Consider the following 21782-nt stretch of genomic DNA (forward strand, 5'->3'; position numbering starts at 1 on the left):
GGTTCTGATGGAAGGTTTCAACTATCCAGGTATCTGCTGTAAGACTCATTCTGCCAAATGTAAGATGTCAGCTAAATTCTTGTGTTGGTGGTACTTTTCTCTTTCAAAAGTATGAGGAGAGCTCTGCTATCTTGGATTTGGTCCTTGCTAAAAGGGAGAAGTTCACTGAATATATTAAAGTGGTTTGGATGTTGGATGCAAGTGATCACATGCTTTTATCAAAAACTCATAAAAATAGTCTAACTCAAACCATGGATTTTAGAATGCTAAACCAATCCTTGTAGTATAAAAGTTGGTTTGTTACTTAAGCCACACAACTATACACCTTTGTTTACGAACCAAAACAGCTGAGAGCACACACTTATTTTGCCCAAACCAAACAATCTATAATATATTTTAGTGTAATATATAATTGCAATATGATAAACCCCATAGGGAGGCAAAATAGCAGCAGTGTAGGTCTGTATATCAAGGAGGCCAGAGTCGTATCAATCCAAGATGAGATAAATATTGTCAACATTCTAATAAAAATATGTAATTAATCATCACGATCAATATCTGTATTATAAACCAAGAATGCAGCCAATGTAATACCAGTATTTAAAATGGAATTGGGGATTCAAGGCTGGGTAGTTTACTGTCTAATTTAGAAAGTATTATAAAAGGTAACACTATGCACATAGAAAAATAAGTTTTACTGAATAGGAATCAACAAGCTTCTTTAGAAATAATTTCATTAACCATTTGGGTTCCTTGGGAGAGTTAATGTATGAATAACTGCAGTGGGGTAGATATTTCTATAAATGGACTTGCAAACAGCTTTTGACTTCACTAAAAACCTGGGATAAAAAAGACAATCTCTTATAGATCCATAATGATTAAAGAACAGGAAGCAAAAAGGAAAGGGGGAAAATGAGTTTTTACAATAGGAGAATGTAAGCAATAGATTTCTTTAGGATATATGACTGGGAATGTTAAACCTTTTCAAGTATAATCAAGAGTTAAGTATGAATAGTCTGATGACCAAGTCTGCAAAGGAAATAAACAATTGAGCACAAATAAAAAATGGGACTGCAAAAAAATGGGACTGCATTCACTTCATCTTTCTGAACTGAATGGAAAAGAAACTGGTAAAAATACAAGTCAGTCTGCAAACTGAAAACAAATGTTGAGGGGGAAAGTCTTCATATTTCTATCAGGCTGGCCAGAGTATAAATATTTGGATAGTGGTAAGTAGCTCAGTGAAAGTACTACCCAAGAATCACTCATTGGTTAAAACAATTACTTCCACAAAAATAGATTAGAAATGAAACTAAACAAATCTAAGATGCAAACACATTTGGAATACTGACTACTACTAGTTCTGGTCACTGCATCTCCAAAAAGATGGAAAAGTTATGGGAAGGAACAACCAAAATTATCCTTTCCTGAAAAAATCATTGTTGGCATTTTTTAGCTGAAAATGTGAAGAAGACGTAACAAAGATATCTATAAGTGAAGTCCTTGGTGCTCTCTGATCTTGGTTTTTGCTTGCAGATGTTTCATGATCCAACTAGGTAACATCATCAGTGCGAGTGAATGTGGGGTTTTCTCCCTGTTTATATACAGTAGCTTGCCCTGCCAGTTTTGGTGGGGGTGTGGTTTCTGAACTGATGATGTTACCTAGTTGCATAATGAAATATCTGCAAAGAAACCACCAAGCCCAGAGAGCACCAAGGACTCCACAGTTCAACCGTGAGCAACAGATATTCTCTTCTGTTGGGATAACTGGTGGGCAATTCCCTTCCCTCCCATTTTTCAGAATACCAGATTCCAGCTTCATAAACTGAAGCTAAACATTTGGAGATTATGGCTAGATTATTGTTCATGAAAATATCTGAAAAAGTATCCTCTTTCTACAAGAGTTAAGTCAGTTAAGAAGGCAGTCCTTCTCCTCCATCTCTGTGTATAACAGAAAATATCCAGTGACTTCACTGGGATGGACGGTTAGGGATCCAAATGCTATTTCTCTAGGCACTATCCTTAAATAACCTGACTGGGTTACTACCAGCTGAAAGCTAATAGAGGCAATTTTGCATAAGAGACACATCTAAAATACTATCCGCTCTTGGCTCTGCCATTCCCATAACTAGAATGTGGATCCCGCAGACACTGAGGCAATTACTCATCTTCTAGTAGGATAACTATGAAAGGAAGTACTTCTTCACACAGCTCAGAGAATATGGAATCTGTAACAGGAATTTAAGATGACTTTTAAAGGAAATCAGACAAATTCATAAAGGTTAAGACTACAAATCTTCACAAGCATGTGCTGCTGCTGGAGAGCGACTGTGGGTGAACAGTGTGTGAGGCTGTCACAGACTTCACATCCAGCCTATGGGCTTTCCAGAGGTAGCTGGTTGGTCACAGTTGGGAAATAGGCCACCAGACTAGAAAGGCTTTTGGTCCATCCAACAGAATGGTTCTTACTTTCTTAAATATATAAAATATTCATTTTGGTAATCTTGTAGGAAAGTAAATTTTATTTCATATTTTCATCCATTAAAGATTTATAGAGAAAAAGAGAAGAGACTGAATATTAATTCCTTCATATGCTTCCTTACTATACTGTGGCTGCATATTTTCTTTTCCTTAATTAAAAAAAACTGTTCCTCTGGAAAATCTGAATGAAAAAAAGTATAGAAAAAATGAAATAATAAATTGCAGAATATCAACTCCTGTTGCCAGCTGGAGCAGGGGGAGAGATGGATAGAGAAGAGACATGAATTCAGTGAATGCACGGCCCTCTCTCTAACAGATTCCTAATCCTCATGTCTGAAGACAGATATGCACAGCAGTTCACAAGCTTGTTCCCTTTGGATGTGAAGCAGTCTCTGGAGATTTCACTTTTGCTTCCCCTCGTGTCCATGGTTGCCGTAATTTGAGCCCTTGTTAATTTCTGTAACTCCTATCATCCATCGAACACCAACTGAAGCTGAAATTAAAAAAAAGAAAAAAAGATACCTAGTGTTAAACACAGAGAAATAAGCGGAAAACTGATAGCAAGTTTGCTTTCATATAGTGAGAGCATATATCAAATTTTATATTGACCCATTAGTAGTCCACCATGTTATGCAAAGAAGGAGAATTATTCACCATTTGGGATATCATGCTAGAAATAAATGCTTTTCCTCTGAAGTCATACAAAAGTCCAGCAAAGGAGGCAGGTTAAAACTTAGAACAAAAGTACAATAGTGATGATTGTCAGATACTTTGTTCAATGAGATGGATTACTGTACTATCCATTTTATCTACTTAAAGGTATATCACTAATTTAAAGTCATTTGTATATCTCTTACTGAATTTTTTTTTCTGCGTTAATTGGTAAAAAAAATTACATTATAACAAATTCTTCAGTGAAGAATTAAACTGATTTCAGACTGAATTGGCTAGTTTTTGAGCATTAAAAAAGTAGGATGCTATACAGGTAGTCCTTGATTTATGACTGTTCATTTAATGACCATTCAAAGTTACAACAGCACTGAAAAAAGTGACTTACAACTGGTCCTCACACTTATGACTACTGCAGCATCCCCACGGTCACATGATCAAAATTTGGGTGCTTGGCAACCAGCATGTATTTACGATGGTTGCAGTGTCCCAAGGTCACATGGTCACCATTTGCGACCTTCCCAGGAAGCTTCTGACAAAGTCAATGGGGGAAGCTGGATTCGCTTAATGACCATGTGATTTGCTTAATGACTGTGGTGATTCGCTTAACCACAGTGGCAAAAAAGGTAAAATTGGGCATGACTCACTTAATGATCGCATTGCTTAGCAACGGAATTTCTGGTCCCAATTGTGGTCATAAGTCAAGGACTACCTGTATATGAAATTCGAAAGCTCTCTGAGCTCAAAAGTGCTTACTTCCAGACAATATGGTGAATCAGACTATAACCATAAAAAAAACCTTGATATTTAATGACTTGTAAAGCCATGACTCTCCCACAATCTAGACTTAAGATCCAACATAAAGGAGGAAAAATGGCCATTCTTACATCCTATAGCTGCAAGGATTTTATAAGGTAACTTCTAAAACTGTTCTCCCTCAGTGATGGTAGCAGAAATGCCTCTTCCAGCATAAATAATTGCCAAGCGTCTTGACAACACATAAAATTCAGTAGCAATAAACAAACATGATAAAATATTATTTGCATAGAGCACAAATGCTGCCATCACTCCCCCACTCCCACAGATATATTCACTTGGCACAAAATCAGTAGGGACTATGGACAGAAAATTCATTGTAGTATTTGCAAGACTAAATGATTGACTCACTTGAGCTTACTAATTTTGTAACAGGCTATTAAATGACTGTATAACAACACTTCCAAAGGAAAATAACCAACCACCAAATATACCATTCAGTGAAGAGACTCAGCAACTCTAGCTAGGGAAATCCAAGAAACTGACCAGTATAACATATATGATTCCTATTATATCAAAACAGTTTTAGATGAGCAAAATTATAGCTAGACTGGTCATAAAAATAAGAACTCAAAGCACAAACTAGTGTAATTCCACAAGCAACATAAACCTCTCTTGCATAAACCATATATATGACTTTCTGGGCTGGACAATGTTCTGTCTATTGAGTGTTGTTTGATTTCTCTCCAAATGGATCTTGCATATTAAGAAAGCTTTTCTGTGTTTATTACTGGCCATTAAGCCATGTTCTAAATGGAAAAAGTAATTTGCGGTAACAGTAATCCATGCAAAGTTTCATGTTGACATAACAACATACAGCTGGCCTCCTCAACTTTTACATGCAACTCCTATTATTTCAAGTCAACATGGTTTGTGGAAAGCAGAGTTATGGTAATATAAGAAAATTATTGTTTTCTGTTTAGTTTTCTTAACTGGAATCTCAGTAATAACCAAGACAGAGAACAGCACCACAAGTTCAGTTTATCCCATCCATTACTTTAATGGACCTGAGTGAGAAACTCAGTCCTGGGACAGCTCAAACAATTTCACTTACTGACTTCAAGACTTCTTCAAGGTTCTTAACCATTAGACTCCTAGCAGAGGCCTAGAAAGGAGGGGAGAGAAAGAGAAAGAAAGAGAAAGGAAACGCATGCACAGGAACACATGCACAATTCAGTTGAAACTGCATGCTCATGCGCTTATATAAAAGACATTATGTTGAGGCTGACTCTGTTGCAGAAATTACTGAAAAGAATCCATAACCTGCAGTATAAGGTAAGGTCTCACTTTTTAAAGGGTACAGGTAGTCCTCACTTACTAACTGCCTTGTTTATCGACTGTTTAAAGTTATGACAGTTGAAAAAACCTCCTTTGTGACCAATCCTTGTATTTACGGCCATCACAGCACTCTGCAGTCATGTGATTGCCATCTGGGTGCTTTGCAACTGGTGCACTTTTACAACTGTTGCAGCATCCTGTGGTCACGTGATCGCCATTTGCGAGCTTCACAACCAGCGTCCAACAAGCAGAATGAATGGAGAATGCAGAAATGAAATCGCATGTTGTGGTGATGTCTCGCTTAATGACCATGGTGATTCGCTTAATGATGAAAGTGGAAGTGAGGTTGTAAGTCCAGCATGGTTGCATGAATTTTTGCTTAGTGACTGTGACGCTTAACAACAGAGTTGCCAGTCCCAATTGCGGTCAGTAAGCGAGGACTACCTGTACTTTCTATTCAATTAAGTTACTAACCCAGAATCCACTTTTGTTCTTGCTCTGGCTACAAAAAGGTAATGTAAATGGAGGGAGGGAGGGAAGGGGTTAATAGAACCATAACAAAATGAGAGAGGCAGGTGTGCAAGATAGAGAACTCATTTAATCTCAAAAAGTCTTAAATCAAAATACATTATCAATTTCAGTGCAATTTGGCCATAATGAATTTTAATAATTAGCTGATTCCATGTTCAGCTGAAATTCACAAAAACAAGTTATGCATCAACCAGAGGAATTCTGTATTTTTGAACAGCAGCTTAATAAGGCTAAAATACTGGCAGCTACCTGGAAAATGAAAACTATAGGAAGTAAGCTGCAGAGGAACCCAATATACTTGATTTTGTGATGGCAGCTATTAGCCCCACATCATTCAGAGACCTCATTAATCAATTATTATCTTAACTCCATTCTAACTGACAAGATCCTTCCTCTGCTGGATGGTTTCTTGTAATTTCTTTTGAAATACCCCATGTTTACTATGGCTATACAGAGCTTCAGGTTCAAAGGCAAGAAGATGCTCTACAGTGCATGAGACATTAGCATAGCATCCATCTGCAACTGTGTCTTCCATCAGAATTGCACAACTGCCCTTTATAGTTGCAGTAAGACCCCAGGAAAAGACACATTTGTTTTAAGAAGTTGCAGGCAAGCGTTACATGTGCACCCCTGTGTGCTCCAAAGCACCTTTTTCCCTTTGAATGGCAGCAAACTCTACTAATACATAAGCTCAACTAGTCAGTTATTAACATCAGAAGGAGATGAGGTAGATCACAGTGCTATTCCATCAGCTCTCCTGAAATACAATGTCCGTCAAGATACTTTTCCTGCATTTTCTCCAACTGATTATCACACACAAGCGATTATTTTGACACCCCAAGCTCATTCTTTTCCTCTGCCCTTTTCATCTCTTGGGCCTTTTATGTCACATTTTTTAGAACGTAAACTTGTGGGCAAGAACTTTCTTCCCCCAGTGGCTGTAGTTAAGTTTCTCATATTGCCTTTGTGGCTGAAGAGAGGAACAAGATCTATAAATATACAAAGAGCAACATTATAACCTGCCTCATCTGCTTTTTGAGCCCTAGCACATCATCTAGTAGAGCTCAGATATCCCCCAAAAGTGAAAAACTGTTGACACAATAGCAAAGAAGGCTCTAAGAAACCAAAACACTTGTCAGTCACAGAAGCACATGTAAACGTGTTAGATTTATATCCTGTCTTTTCTTCAGGAGCTCAACTGGGATGACGCTCCCTGAGTGATTGCCAATTATTTTGGATCTTTTTATTTTCTATTTATTATTGTAATTTTGTAATTTTAATTGATTTTAATTGTTTTGTAAACCGCCCAGAGTTGTGGTGGTGGGTGGTGACAAATTCGATAAATAGATAGATAGATAGATAGATAGATAGATAGATAGATAGATAGATAGATAAATAAATAAATACTGCTCATTACTTACATTGTGAGAGACAGGGTTGAAGGAGAGAAAGGGACTGACCTGAAGTCACCCAGTGAGCTTCTGTGGCTACGGAGGGACTTGAACCTAGATCTTCTTGTTCTAGACCAGCACCTTAAGCACTACACCACACCGGCTCTCTCAAACAGCTGCTACTCTGCTACGTACCATTACTAAGTGGAATGATACTAACTTAGCCAAAAGCAGAAACATTTCTCTATGCAGGACTTTCTTTTCATTTAATACCAATGCAACCTCAGCATGCAAATGTCCTTTATATACAGTATGTGCTGAAACGAATACCTCCTTACCAAGTGACAAGGGCCCCTCATTAGGGCAGCATGTTGCATATCCCACTGTCACAAGAAAGTAATACTTAAATGAAAGATCATAATGATGTCAAGTCCAACTTTAGTCAACTCTTGGCTCCCAAAAGCAAGGCCATTTTTCAAGACTGAATCTCTGGAATTCAAATAACTTACGCAAATGAGTCCTCCAAAAGAATAAAACCTTAAAACCAGATTTCCTGAGACAGAGGTCTAAACTTATATTTTAACCAATTACCATGCTGTAACTCAACATCTGGTCTTAAATGTAGATGCCCACTTTGGGATGCATGTGCATTTAAGATGGAGTCCTTACGCTGAACATTAAGGAAAAAAATGTGCTAATGTGGTATGTAGACTGCTGTTTCAACAGGAGTGTCATGGTACTGTATTAGCACCGTATTGGCAGAAATTAATTCTGCATCTCTGTCACTGTTACAACAGCTTCCTTCACACTGTACTAATAATTAATTTTAACTGAGTGGTCATCTTAACAGTTTCACAAATTCATTTGGACTAGGCTGCAGATTCGAAATAGAGCTACTTATGAGTGAAAAGGTTCTAATAGTTTTCTTAATACTGCTTCTTCTCTTCTGTCATCAAATGAATACCAGTCTTAAAGATTCACCTTATATTCTTCTGGACAGTAGTTTGTTTGCCATATCTTGTCTGAGACAGTGATAGCATTCAACAAGTTTATTAATAATCTGTGGAATATATTCAGTACTTTACTGTGCTTATACTCCCACTCACCATGGATAAAGTTGTCTTATACCTTAAACTCAGTTATTTCAGTAGGTAACATCTCCATTTTGGGGACAAGAAGAAGACTGGTGACAATATTTGCTGCTATTCTTTTCTTATTGTTTCCATCATGTTATGATGAATTGTTAACATTTTAACAATTCCAGAATCATAGTAAAAATTAGGAACATTAAAAATGTACCCTCAAAATCAGTCAACCTGGAATAGTGTGCAAGATAAGAAAGTTAAGTGGTTTTCAAAGGGCTTCTTTTTATTTAATGAATGAAAGCCAGCAGGAAGTTGTAATCAGTGGGTTTGACAATGCTGGATTATGGAAAACAGGTTTACTATCATGATGCAAATTTCTGCAAAATATGAGTATGAACAAGTAACTCAGCTATTTTCAGCTCTCCAAACAGTAATAATTGCTATTGAAATTATATTATTTGTTATCTGGCTTTCTATGTTTATGTTGCAGCACTCTCAGGCCCAGCTGGTTCACATAAAATATCCTTTATGCTTATCATGACCTTTGTGCTACATGCAAAGACTCAGTGATTAAAATCTGCACTTGCTTCCAAGTTTAAAAAGCCAACATTTTTATGACAGTTTTGAATAAACTGCATGCAAGAAACATGCAGCCATACATGCAACCAGAGTAATTAACAATTGTGATGTTTCACTGTAATCCACAACAAAGACAATTTTCTTTTTCAATGTTGAGTTCTCTGTTTTAGCAAATCAATCTTAAAATTTAGCTTGGATGATTACAGAATAAAGAACGTCCTTAATATCCTTTCCATCACAAAAATCAATGGGTGCAGCCTCTGCAATTACACTAACCATACAGTAACTGTTGTCATGCAGTTTTAATTTCTTATTATTTTCTATGTTTATTTTTTAAGATTAGCTCATTCTCTTGTCTGTAAAAATGTCTATGTTGGAAACATTTCATAACATTTCAGTTCCTCTTACCATTAAATATTCAAAACCATCATCTTGGTTTCCTTCTTTACAAAAGAGCAAAGCCCTTTCTGATAGATAGTTCAGGAAGCAATCAAAGTTTCACTGCTGATGCAACCTTGCATCAAAATGTAAGAATTTCTGCTCCATCTCTTAATGGAAGGGAGCGAAGAGTAGGACAGGATGTAAACCTTTGGAGAGATACAATAATAATCACAACACCTCTGTGTCATCAAACAAACATGGTGCAAAACTACCCTTTTTCTTCTTATTTCTATATACAAGGGCGGATTCATTTCATTTAGTCAGCATGATCCTGGCTAATAGTACACCTGTTTTAATGAAAGTGTCCTCCAAATTCCTTGCTTGCGTTTGTGGGTCAAGACCCTAGTTATGCAATGTGATGAGTAGACAATCCTAACAGCAGTGGTGTATGCCTGTAGCAAATGAGCTGGCTGACCCCATTTGACATGCCCACAGTACAATTTGGGATGGGGGAACAGTAGATAATTGCATGTGAATAAGCCTGCCCTGCTAGCAAGTGCTCCTCTGTATTATCTCAGACAAATCTTTGCCATTTCTTATTCCAAACACTTTAAATGGTAAATACTGGGATCAATTTTCAGAAGCTGCCTATAGGGAGAAAGCATATATTTATTCTCCACTCTACATATGAACATGGTTGTGTGTATTCTGCACAAATGGAAGATCTGATACTGATTCCACTTATCCTTAAAAACAAATGCTACTGCATGTTAGGATGATGTTGTTAGACAGAAAGAGTTTCCTTTTTTTAATAGTAATTTTATTTTAGATAAAAACTATTACAAACTAAAGAAAAAACAGAAAGTGCAGAAAAGAAAAAAAATAGAAAGAAAATAGAAAAGAAAAAATAAGAATATAGTCAAGAAAAACAAAAGAAATATACAAAGAAATGACTTCCCCTGTTCATCACAAGTATAAACAATTTTAGTAACTTACCACCTCCTCTTAAAATACAGCATATGATCTCTTCTTCCCATATCCCATCTCTTATGTATAAATCTTATCTATAAACAAATCCTTAAAGCCTTGTTGTTCAGTCCTGATCAGCAAAGTCATTTAAGGGACCAGAGATAACAACATACTATTTTAACCATGACCAAATAAATCAACCACAGAAAGAATTTCCAATAGCTAGCAGTACCCCCTGCACCTTTATGGACCTACACAGTAAATACATAAGCATAACTTGGTCAATGTATAAAACTGGTGCAGAATGTAGGTTACTTTGATGCAGTCATGTTCTCCTTTGAGTCAGGTATAAAACTATGTACAGAGATCACAATGGAGTTTTCAGTTATATAAACTGTAAAGAGGAAAACTCTTGTATCTTTGTTCTCTGACAGCCCCAACTTATAGTACTGACCTCTTGTCCTACTCCAGTGTCTTAATTCAGAAAAAGAAAATCTGGGCTATAGAAAATATTGTTAGGTTCGTGCCAAATCGCATGTTACAGTACCTAGAAATGGATACTTGCAATGGTTGACTTCATGAGGGACAAAACAAAAATATTTATTTATAAAAAAATTGCCATGCAACAGAAAAAAAAAACAGATTTACAGAAAAAAATGGATTTACAAAGGGACAGCAAGAGAGAGAAGATGGTAAAGGAGTCCAGGGGAAGGACTGTGACCCACTGACACCAGCAAAGCCACAGCATGATTCTGTAGGCCCTGCTTCCCATCCTCCTGATTCAGTTATCTTCCATCCATACCACTCTGCTTACCCATTCAATTCTATAACCAATACAGAAAATAACTATATCTCTAATATTTGGCATATAGCATTCAAGCTAAGCTTTTAAATGCTATAATCAATGAGTGCATTATTTGGAGGAATTGCCTGGGACTTAACACAAGCACAGAACGCCTGTCTCCTACTAATTAAAACAGCCAACTCTTTATTTCAGACTTTGACATGAGCCTGAGGAAGTCATGTCTGCTTTTATTAGCGCACTGTTCAAAATTCATGCATAGCTCTGGTGATCAACAAGGAATTCCACACATGATAAAAGAAGAAACAATGTATTTTGCTGCAGTTCCAGGCTGTCCACTGTTTGTTCCTAACTCAGTGCTCTACAGAGTTAACTAAAGTGCACATTTGATCATTAAGCTCAGCAAGAACTAGTGAGATGAGAGGTAGGCTCTTGCCTAAATATTTTGCCTTCCTTATATAATGGTAATCCTCCTACTTCAGGTGAAGAGGCTCTCACCTACAGCCTTTAGAGCAGTGTTTCTCAACCTTAGCAACTTTAAGATGTGTGGACTTCAATTCCCAGAATTCCCCAGCCAGCATGGGCTGAAACACTGCTCTAGAGGAAGAAATAAACAAGTAGTTGATGGGGAAGATGACCAAGAGAACACGAAACGGAGGATTTCAAGAGCACCTTTTAGATAATTTGGAAATGAGAACTTCCCTAAGCTTGCCCTCATACACTTGGTACCTCTCTACTCATATAGTCCTACAATTTCCTCTTCAACATTGCTTAGAAACATAAGTTTCATTTGACAGAAAACTAGCACCATCAGAACCAATTGCCCACCTATGATAATGCATGCTCCATCCAGAGTTTCATGATAACAACAAAACAATATATACTACTGCTAGACAATGGCCAAAGCACTTTCAGTTTATAACAATTTCGCTACAAAATAGTAGTAGGATGTAGAGCAAGATAAATTCTTAAACATACAGAATTAAATAGATGACTGGCCATCCAGATCATAATGTAACCATGAAAGAATTCACTGGCAAAACTGGTTGCCGATCAGGGATTTAAATGATTTGTAAAATAAAGGTAGTTGTCACTTAGTGGCTGTCTCCTTTAGTGACCATTCACAGTTACAACAGTGATGGAACTTTGTGACCAATCCCTGCATTTATGACCTTTGCAGATCTGTAAAGCAAAGGAAAGTTGAAGTAGGATCATAAACACAGTCACAGTTTCACTTAGCAACCACTTCACTTAACGACCCAAAAGCTGCTGGTCCCAGTTGTGATCGCTAAGCAAGGACTACCTATATGTTTATGTATGTGTATATATTCACACAAAAAAGCATTTATGTGATAAAAGAAAAATCCTTAAAGCTACACTTGAGCTGAGAATGGCATTCTACTCAAAAGGCATTTTATCCCTCTCAAATGGTATTTTTAAGGAAGAAAAAAATGAAGGAAACATAAAAAATAAAGTTAGCCCAATCCTTCCTTGGATCTGAAAAACAACAAGCCACACATTTGAAAATTTGCTAGGTTTGTAGTGTTCTTCTCTACACTTCCTAGTGCAGTTCCGGCCCAGTTATGCAAACTTTAAAAAGCACAAGTAATTTGTAGGACAACAGTGTGGTGAAATTTAGGTCACCCAATTTCTCCTCTGCCTCCAGAGTTAAACTGGGGTCACCAAGACACAACCTTACTCCTCCCGCTCAAATACATCTGTCCACATCTAGATGCTGAATGCAAGAGATTTAGGCGGAATGTAAAGAGGGCCTTCCTCTTAGATACAGCCTTATGCCTGTAAATAACTCACCTGCAATGAAGACAAAGGCTAAAGTAGCAAGTGTCAGGGATGAGCCACTGCTGATCATGTTGATGAGCAGCTTAAATAAAGGGTAGAGTAGCAATAAGGCCCAGAAAAGCCAATTCAAGAGAGGCCATGGCCGCCGGGTTGGCACAACGGGGGTCCCTGGGTAGGTTCCTGTCCTGTAGTATTCTTCTTGAAAGGCATCCTAGTTGAAACAACAAGGGGAAGAGCTGGTTATGTGCTAAATTCATCACTACAAGCAGGAAGTGTGATTTCTCTCCCTATTTCTGGTATTTCTGTTCCTCTAGGGCAGTGTCACAGAAGAAGAAACAAACCCAATGCTTCTGAATATACTATTCCTCCAGTCCACTAAACTGCACTTCCTCATTTACAAACTCTACAGTTTCAATGAGCTCTTCTCTTTAAGCCAACTAAGCAATTAGTTTCTGATCTCAATATGGAATTTTTTTTAACAATAGAACAATTGGAATGTACTATCAACCAATAAATATGCAAGATGGAATGGCTACTGCATTAAAAGTATTAATTAATAAATTACTTATTTAAAGTCAACATAGTTTTTAAAATGTGGATTTGAAATCCAAAACAATCAAACTTCAATCTCATTTGCATCTCTAAAATGATATTCAGACATTAATATATACTTAAGTCTTGCCATAATGTTAAAATTCAAGTATATGGTACAAACCTATGCCTTTTCTTGGACAAAGACCAACACGCTCTAATCAATATCTGCTCTTTTCCTTTGTGAGTTCCTTTCCTCTCACTTTCTCATTTTTTAAAAAAGTGTTTTGAAGAAGGAAACACAATAATGAATAAATAAGTTTTTGAAACCAAGGGATGACTCCTGTATTTCCTGAGATACACAGACTATTTTTTCCCCAAGTAGGATGGAAAGATGACTGAACTGCTCACACTGACTCCATTTACACATATGGAGGAAGGCAGATTCCAATTCAGTGTTAGAAAAAACTTCTTAAAAGTAACAGCGGTGACAGTGCAGTCAAAGAGAGATGGTAGGCTCCTCTTCATAGACAAAGGTCAAGTGAAGCCTACTAGACAACTAGTGGAATACAATTTGGATTCCCACACTAAACAGGGAGCTAGACTTGATGGACAGAATGGGCCCTTTCCCTTTCTGTGATTCTATGCCCAGCAACATCCTCAAGATCTAGTTACAATCTCAACCATGTTCCTCTATGGGATGTTTTATTATTAGGGTTATATTTTGGACTTACATGTTTCACTTTTATTTAATATGGCTTTCCGCAGAAGAATTTACTTAAAAATCTCAGAGAGGTTTGCACCACCACTTTTGAAGGATACTAGTCATCCTGGGAGGCAGAAATGGGAAATAAATTTTTTCTCTTTGAAGCACAGCTGCTTAATACTGCCTTAGCATTATCAGTCAATTATGCACAAATAGTTGATTAACTTGAGAGAGTGGAAAACAGGCAGGAAAACAGAAAAGAAAATAATTCTATACAGAACATCCTGTGCACAATCTGGGACACAATCCAATAGTCAATGATCCAGTGGCAACATGTTTTGTGCTACAGAAGAAAGCAGCAGGCTCTTTAAGTTTCTCAGCTTTACATGCACGCCTCCTAGCTGTTGTTTTTTAAATGCATTGAGAAGGTCAATTTAATACAACAGTGGCAAGAAAAGCTGCTTCCTTAGATGCTATGATCCATGTCAAGTGTTACTTGTCATAAGAATGGTTAAATAATAAACCAACCTTCTCTTGATAGAGTTTGTAAAGCCAATTAGAACATTCCTGCTCATCTTCTGGAACCTCCTCTAATGGAATCCGCCTAGAAATATTGAAGAAGAGAGCAAAGGGTGAAGAGAAGAACTAAAAACAAACCATAGAACCACCCTGCTTACTTTCATTTATGGTGGAATGTAAGCAACAAGACTTCAAAAAAAATAAATAAATAGAAGTATTAGTGGGTAAATGTGGGTATGCTCCAAAATAAAGATATATAGAGCTTAATCAAAAATGCCATAAATGCACTTTCACCATAGCTCCTTTTGAATTACTACTACACTGTACCATTTAAATATGCTAAGAAAGGGAAAAGGTACTTGCCTTACATATAAATCTGCATGGTATTTCTTCCCATTTAAAACTCCCAGCACAGTTGGATTTTCATTATTTCTAAAGTTCAGTGTAGAATCATATACAGCTGAAACTACAAAAGAGGACAAATCAAAGCACGGTGATTGCTGTCACAGGTTTCTAAATACATAATATTCCGCTGTCTTGTGAATATCACATAAGTTCAGTTTATCAAAATGAGAAAAGCTTCAGCAGTTAAGAGGAAAAATAATTGTTACACTATAAAAACATGTTAACAATAGGAATCGGGGTAAGAATGAAAACAAGGGCCTATAACATAGTAGGTTAAACAGGTGATCGCTGCTTTTTTTTTAGCATAAAAAGGGAAGGGAATTGAGGGCTTGATGTGACCTCAATTAATATTACACTCCCCACTTGGTGGTCTTGAACTGGGATGGGCTCCAGCCAGGGTTACTCTAACATAAAGAAAAAATTGAGAGGAGACCGCATGCTACGTATTGAGCACTGCATCTTGTGTAGTTCCCTTGCCTATGAAAAACAAGCCAGCAAAACAATAAGAACCAGAGTGGAATAATTCAGTCAAAAGAAGTTATCCAGACTCACGAAAAGGGAAGGGGAAGGGGAAGGGGAAGGGGAAGGGGAAGGGGAAGGGGAAGGGGAAGGGAAGGGGAAGGGGAAGGGGAGGGGAGGGGAGGGGAGGGGAGGGAAGGGAAGGGAAGGGAAGGGAAGGGAAGGGAAGGGAAGGGAAGGGAAGGGAAGGGAAGGGAAGGGAAGGGAAGGGAAGGGAAGGACATGGTCCTACCTGGCCTATACTAAGACATAAGCTAATTGAACCTAAATTATAAGTAAGCTGCAGGGATGTATTAATGCAATATATTTTGGGTTTCTGTATGACATTTTTCCTATTTCTCTGGAAAGCACCCTGAAAGTGCATTGACAAGTCTGTACAATCTGTCCCCATTTAACAGCAATAAACAGCCTTTTACCTGATTCCCAACCACTTGGCTTTTATATCATGACAAGAAAAGTTGGAGAGAGAAGTGCATTCACTGCTATCCTCTGCACACTATCTTGTCTATTATAATATTATAATAGCTTGGCTATTATGCAATTCCTCAGCCACCGAAAGGAGCAACATGACTAGACCATCTGCTTTCCAAGACAGCGTCCTGAGAAAACAGGGGACTCTCTCACTTCCTACGATGTGCTCAGGGCACTCTTTGCATGAAGAGTAAGCATCCTGTCAGATAAATAGGGAGTCACTAATACCCACATTCACATATATCAATCCAAAGGAAGTCTATCAAGAAGTTGCAGTGCAGTTTGGAAGGCCTCCTCCCAGGAACCAATAATTCATGAATACAATTTATTTTCATGCTTAGAAGAGAAATGTATTATACATGTTATTCCTGTATACAGAATTTTCTACTGAATTTTCATCCTGTATCACCTCTTCCATATTGGAGACTCCTATTCCACAAAATATGCACACAAACTGCTCAGTATTAGGAAAAAGTCAGTTTTCCCTGATGAGCACTGAGGATGCATTTCTTTGGGGCAGCAAACAGATCAGAATAAAATGGAATAATATTGTAAAATTATTAGTACTAGTAGAACTATTTTATTTTTAGCTCATTCATTAAATATCCTTCTGTCCAACACACTCAAATGGTTTTTCAAGACAGTTTTCATAACAAAACCAAGTATGAAGTGGTCACCAATTACATATTCAGAGACCAAAACAGAGCCAAAGAGAATAAACACATAAAATACACAGAGTCAGGCTAAATTGCTTTAAAACCAACAGCCATAATACAACATATTAGTGTCTGGGTTTATACAAAACCACCCGTTATGGCTTAGCACTAACTACAAATAAGGATATGGACAAAAGGCTGTCTAAAAGAACTGAAGGCATGGCCAGATTTGATTGTATTTCAAGAAGATAAAGCAGAAGTTCAAAGCCTAATCCTGCCATAAAAAGACAACTTTATCCTTTTTAATAGACTGATTCAGATGTCAAGGCCCAACCATCCCTGGTGCATCTTGTGGGAGTCTACTTCAGCTGAAGAGGGTTGTCAAACCATCTTTTGAATTCTAGTGGGTCCCAAATTGCTAACCACAACTTGAATGGACAAAGCAGCAAATTATGGTTATGAGGCACTGATATGGTTTTTTTCTCCTGCTGCAAAGGGAGGAATTAAGGATTTGGTGCTACAGGTGGCTAAATCCCATACTTGAATTAAATAAAGATATGGCTATCTAAATATGATTAGTGGGACCTGAGAAAGGGCTTAAAGGAAGAGAGCATTATTTAGACGTTATCAACCACCAAGAGGGCTATCTTTCAAAACATGGCAGTTGAAGAGTTGATGCTAACCTGCTTCATTTCCAGATACCAGTTTAACTAAAATATATCCCTGATGACAAGCAAAGATTTAAAATGGTATCTTAGATGTGTTGGGTATATCATTCCTTACCTACATTTCTCAAACACTGGACGGTGACTGCAAATCCTTTTGTTCGTGGGAGGAGGTGATATTTGAGCTTCGGCAAGCCTTTGGCTTTAGCCACCTGCATGCTGATTTCGTGTTTTTGGTCAGTGAATCTTGTGCCTTCACAGTAAATCAAAAACTGAAGAGAAGAAGAAGAGAGGAAACTGAAATGATAGTCAATAAGGGAAATGGATGGGGGAAAAGAAGTGCAATTCTTTATGGAATACTGTATGCCAGTAGATGGGGGCACAGAGGAAAACAAAAGACCACTTCTAGTCTATACATTAATCACAGCACTGTGATAAATCTCAAACGCGCACCTGTTTCCTAAGACTTAAACATAATGCCTCAGAAGGTCTAATCTCTACAATTCAGGAAGAACAGTCTGCAGAGTCCTTCCCATTTTACTACACATTATAGCTGATGAGGCCTTTTTGCAAGAACAATTAGCATGTAGTTTTAGCATCACAATGTTCTTTCTGACTACCAGTAGCTGCCTTCTCTCTTGTCTAAAGAACACAGCCATTTCCTGTTTGCACTATTTTAAAAACAGAAGATTATATTGCTATACGCACTATTTTGAGCATGAGTAGTTGGAACAGTGTAAAGCTATGCATTAAGGAGCATTTGACCATTAACATTTATCAATGCCTATTTAGACTCTCCTATCTGATTCAGCAGTGATCACAGTACACATCACCATATCAGAAATGGCAGACATGCTTCCCTGAAAGATAGATGAAAGCAATATTGGTTGCATTCTAAGGGTCAAACTATGTATTACATTTATTTTTGGGTACGTTGGGGGCTCCCTGTTTTGAATCATGGTGGCCCTACACAAATTCAACCTCAACTGGTTGCCACTACAGCAAGGGCAGAATTAGATGCATCTCTGCATATAATGTGTAAAGCTTTCTTTTTAAAAAATACCAAATGGCATCAACTGGGGGAAGGGAGGGAGGAAAGAAAATGGAAAAGATTTTTTTTTAGGAAAAAACCCTCTTCTCTGAAGCCAGAGAAGGGATGAAAGGAAAAGTGGCAACTCTCTATCCTAGAAAATGACACAGTATTCTCTAAAACTCAACAGTTCCCAGGCAGGCCTGCACAGATTCTCAACAGAGTATCTAATGGGTAAAAGCCAAACGCAGGTTTAATAGCAAATGCAGGTTTAATAGCAGACTGAATCCAGTCCATATTGCACTACTGCTAGATTAGATGAGCAGCCAACCTTTTAAAAGCTGGATCCATTTTTACATACAAATATGCATTTGGACTCACTTTTTAATTTTTCTTATATTTGAACAGTAGCATTGCCACTTTTACAATCTATTTTAAATCAGATCACAACTTACAAACAGGTTCCAGCCAAACACCTGAAGACCAGGCCAGTAAGTGGTTTTCAAGCAACAATCTAAATGTCTATTCCACTCATGGGGGAAAAAAAAAAACCTTTCATCTAACAAACAGATTAAGAATGCAACCATATAAACTTTTACAAAATGCACAAGCTGCCCTGAATTTGATGGGATTTGGTTTTGGATAGATACCTCTAGGCATGCACTGTAAAACCTGTATAGGTCAGTTTCAGTTTGAAAGAACAGAACTGAAATAACAGTAAACAAATCTTCCAGAAGGTCAACAGAAGTAATTCATAAATGCCATAACAAAATGGATCTAGGAATAAATATATCCAAGCATGTTTTGTTTCCTGACCTATGCAATGTTTTGCCTTTTTTCCCATACTGCCCATGAGTTCCAATAGTCAGGTTCAATTTACTCCCATCTCATTTTTCAGTGGATGAATAAGTAATTCTTCTACTTATTACTTCATTTGCACTCTCTCTTAATGGAAAATTGAAACTGAAATTGCTATCTCATCTCCCCTTATTGACTTGTAACATTAATAGAACATGCTTTATTCAAATTCAGAGAGTATTTTAGTCTTATGCCTGCCAGACCTTCCAAAAATGCAATAGTGATTACGGTGACAGTAATGTTTTATACCCAGAAGTTTTCAGGATAATCTCGGAGATTAAGCAAACTGCGCATGACAGTTTTCCGATCCTCTTCCCATTTTCGCTTGCAGAACACTATCTCCAGGAAGTACCACATCCAGCCAACGATCGGCACATAGGAAAGTTCTTTCTTTGCAAGGACTTTGGCATTCTACAAAACATATAGAAAAGGGGTTGAGACAGAAATCCAAATTATTTGGATAGATATACACAGGTATAGCAAGAAGATGGAAGGGTTTCAACTGGGTGAAGTACAATTGGTTTCCAATGGCTTTGGAGTACAAATACAAGAGCCATCATAAAAAGGGAGAATTAAGTTTAGCTTCAAGGACTTTCACATGGCCCACAAGGCAGCTATTCTCTCCCCCCTCCTCCCGCAAAAAAATAAAAGTTAAACCTTTGCATTTATACCAGGGAAAGATAATTTGGTATCCTCCAGAAGTTTGGACTCTAGTTCATATAACCTCCAGTTTTAACCATGATAAGGAGTGTTACCAAAATTAGACAACATCCCATTCACTCTTGAGAAGGTATGGGGTGAGGCAAACTAAGCAACAAGAAGTGCGGCCAGCAGGATCAATGTGCTGAGAAAAGGCTTACCCCTCCCACTGCTTGGCTCTCCAGGTGGTGGTGGGCAGTGCCCTATTTCATGCTTAATCCCTAGGATACAATAGCCAAACATCTTTGGGATTCTCCAGCATTTTTCTATTTGTGCTGCATGCCACATCCTGCCAAAGATGAGAGTAGAGAGATGCCCTATCTTACAAAAACAAAAACAAAAACCCTGCAACAACTGATTTTCACATACTGGTGAGATTATCATCCCTGATATTGATTAGAGTTTATGGGAACTGAAATCTAGAACAACCTGAAGGCATCAGGTTGCCTATCTCTGTACTAACCCTTCTATGCTTTTGCTTAATAAACAAAAAAGATTGCAAGACAGTTCATAAGACAGAGTTTCTTGTTCAAGGCAATGTTTGCCAATTGCTCAAGAAAAGATGATTAAGGCTTCTGTTCAAAAACAAACACTTGTTGGCACCCAGTCATTTTTTAAAAAATAAAGACACTGAATTATTTAATTTTGCATTGTGTTTTCTTTATATGTTGGGTATCACAGAGGTCAACTGGGATGCAGAAAAGTGATTTTAAATGATCTGGAAAAATATCGACTTGAAATTACCAATACTCTTAATATGCCAAAAATACTCACAAACATAGTGACTACAAGTATTCTTTAAGAAGCATACTTGTTAAATGATGAAAATGGATCCCTGGAGAAGCAGAAACATTGATGCCCACATTATAATTACTTGACTGACCATTCAGATTCTAGAATATATATTTCTTTTTTTTCTTTTCTTCTGAATATGTGCATAGTAGCATATAACCTTCTTCAGGACAGAAAAATCTACTGGGTGTTCAGTGAAAATTCCAGTTCCTGAGTTATTTCTTTACATGGCAGTGAGACTGAAAAGTTTTCCCTTGGTTGTCTGACAGGGGGAAAAAACCCATAAAGAAAACTAGAATTAAACCAGAAGGAGCAAGGAGTAAGAAGAATTAAGACACACTCAGAAATGTTTATTTCTTCTGGCTTTCCATCATTTTTTAAGGAGTTGAAAATGGTTTGATGGCACATAATTGATCAATTATTTAAAGCCCACAGTGTTTTAATACTAGTTCTAGTGTTGTTTTGTCACCTTCTGAAATTCCATGTTTTATTGTATAGCTAATATTCCCTTTTTATGAAACAAAGAATATTCCACTCATTTAATTATTGCTACTCAGACCAAATTTACTTTCAGTTCAACTTTTACAATTTGGCCTATTTCATAAGCCAAGTGCTGTCCCTTCATGGAGGAGTAAGGGGGAAGACCCTGGCCTTCCTCTGTCTCTTGTCTCCTCCTCTGCCAGGAGTTTAAAGCAGCTGGCAAAAAGTAAGAAAAAATCTTGCCTAGAAATGCGGTGGTACCCTTTTTTCTATAGATGTTGTTTTTGTCCTAATTCATTATCTCTCTCTCTCTCTCTCTCTCTCTCTCTCTCTCCCTCTCTCCCATCCATCCATCCATCCATCCATCCATCCATCCATCCATCCATCCATCCATCCATCCATCCTCTTCCTTAGAATCAAACAGGCTTAACCAGCTCTACTTGCCCCATGAACATAACCATCTCAAAATAAAAGGGGTGGAACGTTTAAAAAAGGGATTGACATGACTTCAATAGGGTGAAGACTATTTTGAAAAAAAAAATGCATTAGCTAACCCTGTGCAAAATTTGAGAACTCCTCCACATCAACGTCACCACTAAAGGTAATCAGCTTTTCTGACTGGTGTTAAAAACAAGTTTAAGGTAGGTTGAAGTTATCAGGACAATTAGG

General features: G+C 37.5%; 1 protein-coding gene across 1 annotated transcript in view; it reads right to left on the bottom strand.

Annotated features, from left to right (window-relative positions):
- Window positions 1–2484: 2484 nt before the first annotated feature.
- Window positions 2485–21782, bottom strand: part of AGPAT4 (1-acylglycerol-3-phosphate O-acyltransferase 4) — a 52109-nt gene continuing 32811 nt past the window's right edge. Inside the window, exons 4-9 of the mRNA XM_007432558.4 lie at window positions 19392–19553; window positions 17373–17526; window positions 14902–15004; window positions 14548–14623; window positions 12795–12993; window positions 2485–2974 (exon numbers count right to left, since the gene is read on the bottom strand). Coding sequence (XP_007432620.1) covers window positions 2883–2974; window positions 12795–12993; window positions 14548–14623; window positions 14902–15004; window positions 17373–17526; window positions 19392–19553 — 786 coding nt within the window. The 3' untranslated portion in view covers window positions 2485–2882. The remainder of the gene's footprint in view (window positions 2975–12794; window positions 12994–14547; window positions 14624–14901; window positions 15005–17372; window positions 17527–19391; window positions 19554–21782) is intronic.

The sequence above is a fragment of the Python bivittatus genome, unplaced genomic scaffold (genome assembly GCF_059951505.1).
Source record: "Python bivittatus isolate LINGU-HERP-01145 unplaced genomic scaffold, Pbiv_v1 ctg000020_np1212, whole genome shotgun sequence".
Lineage (NCBI taxonomy): Eukaryota > Metazoa > Chordata > Lepidosauria > Squamata > Pythonidae > Python > Python bivittatus.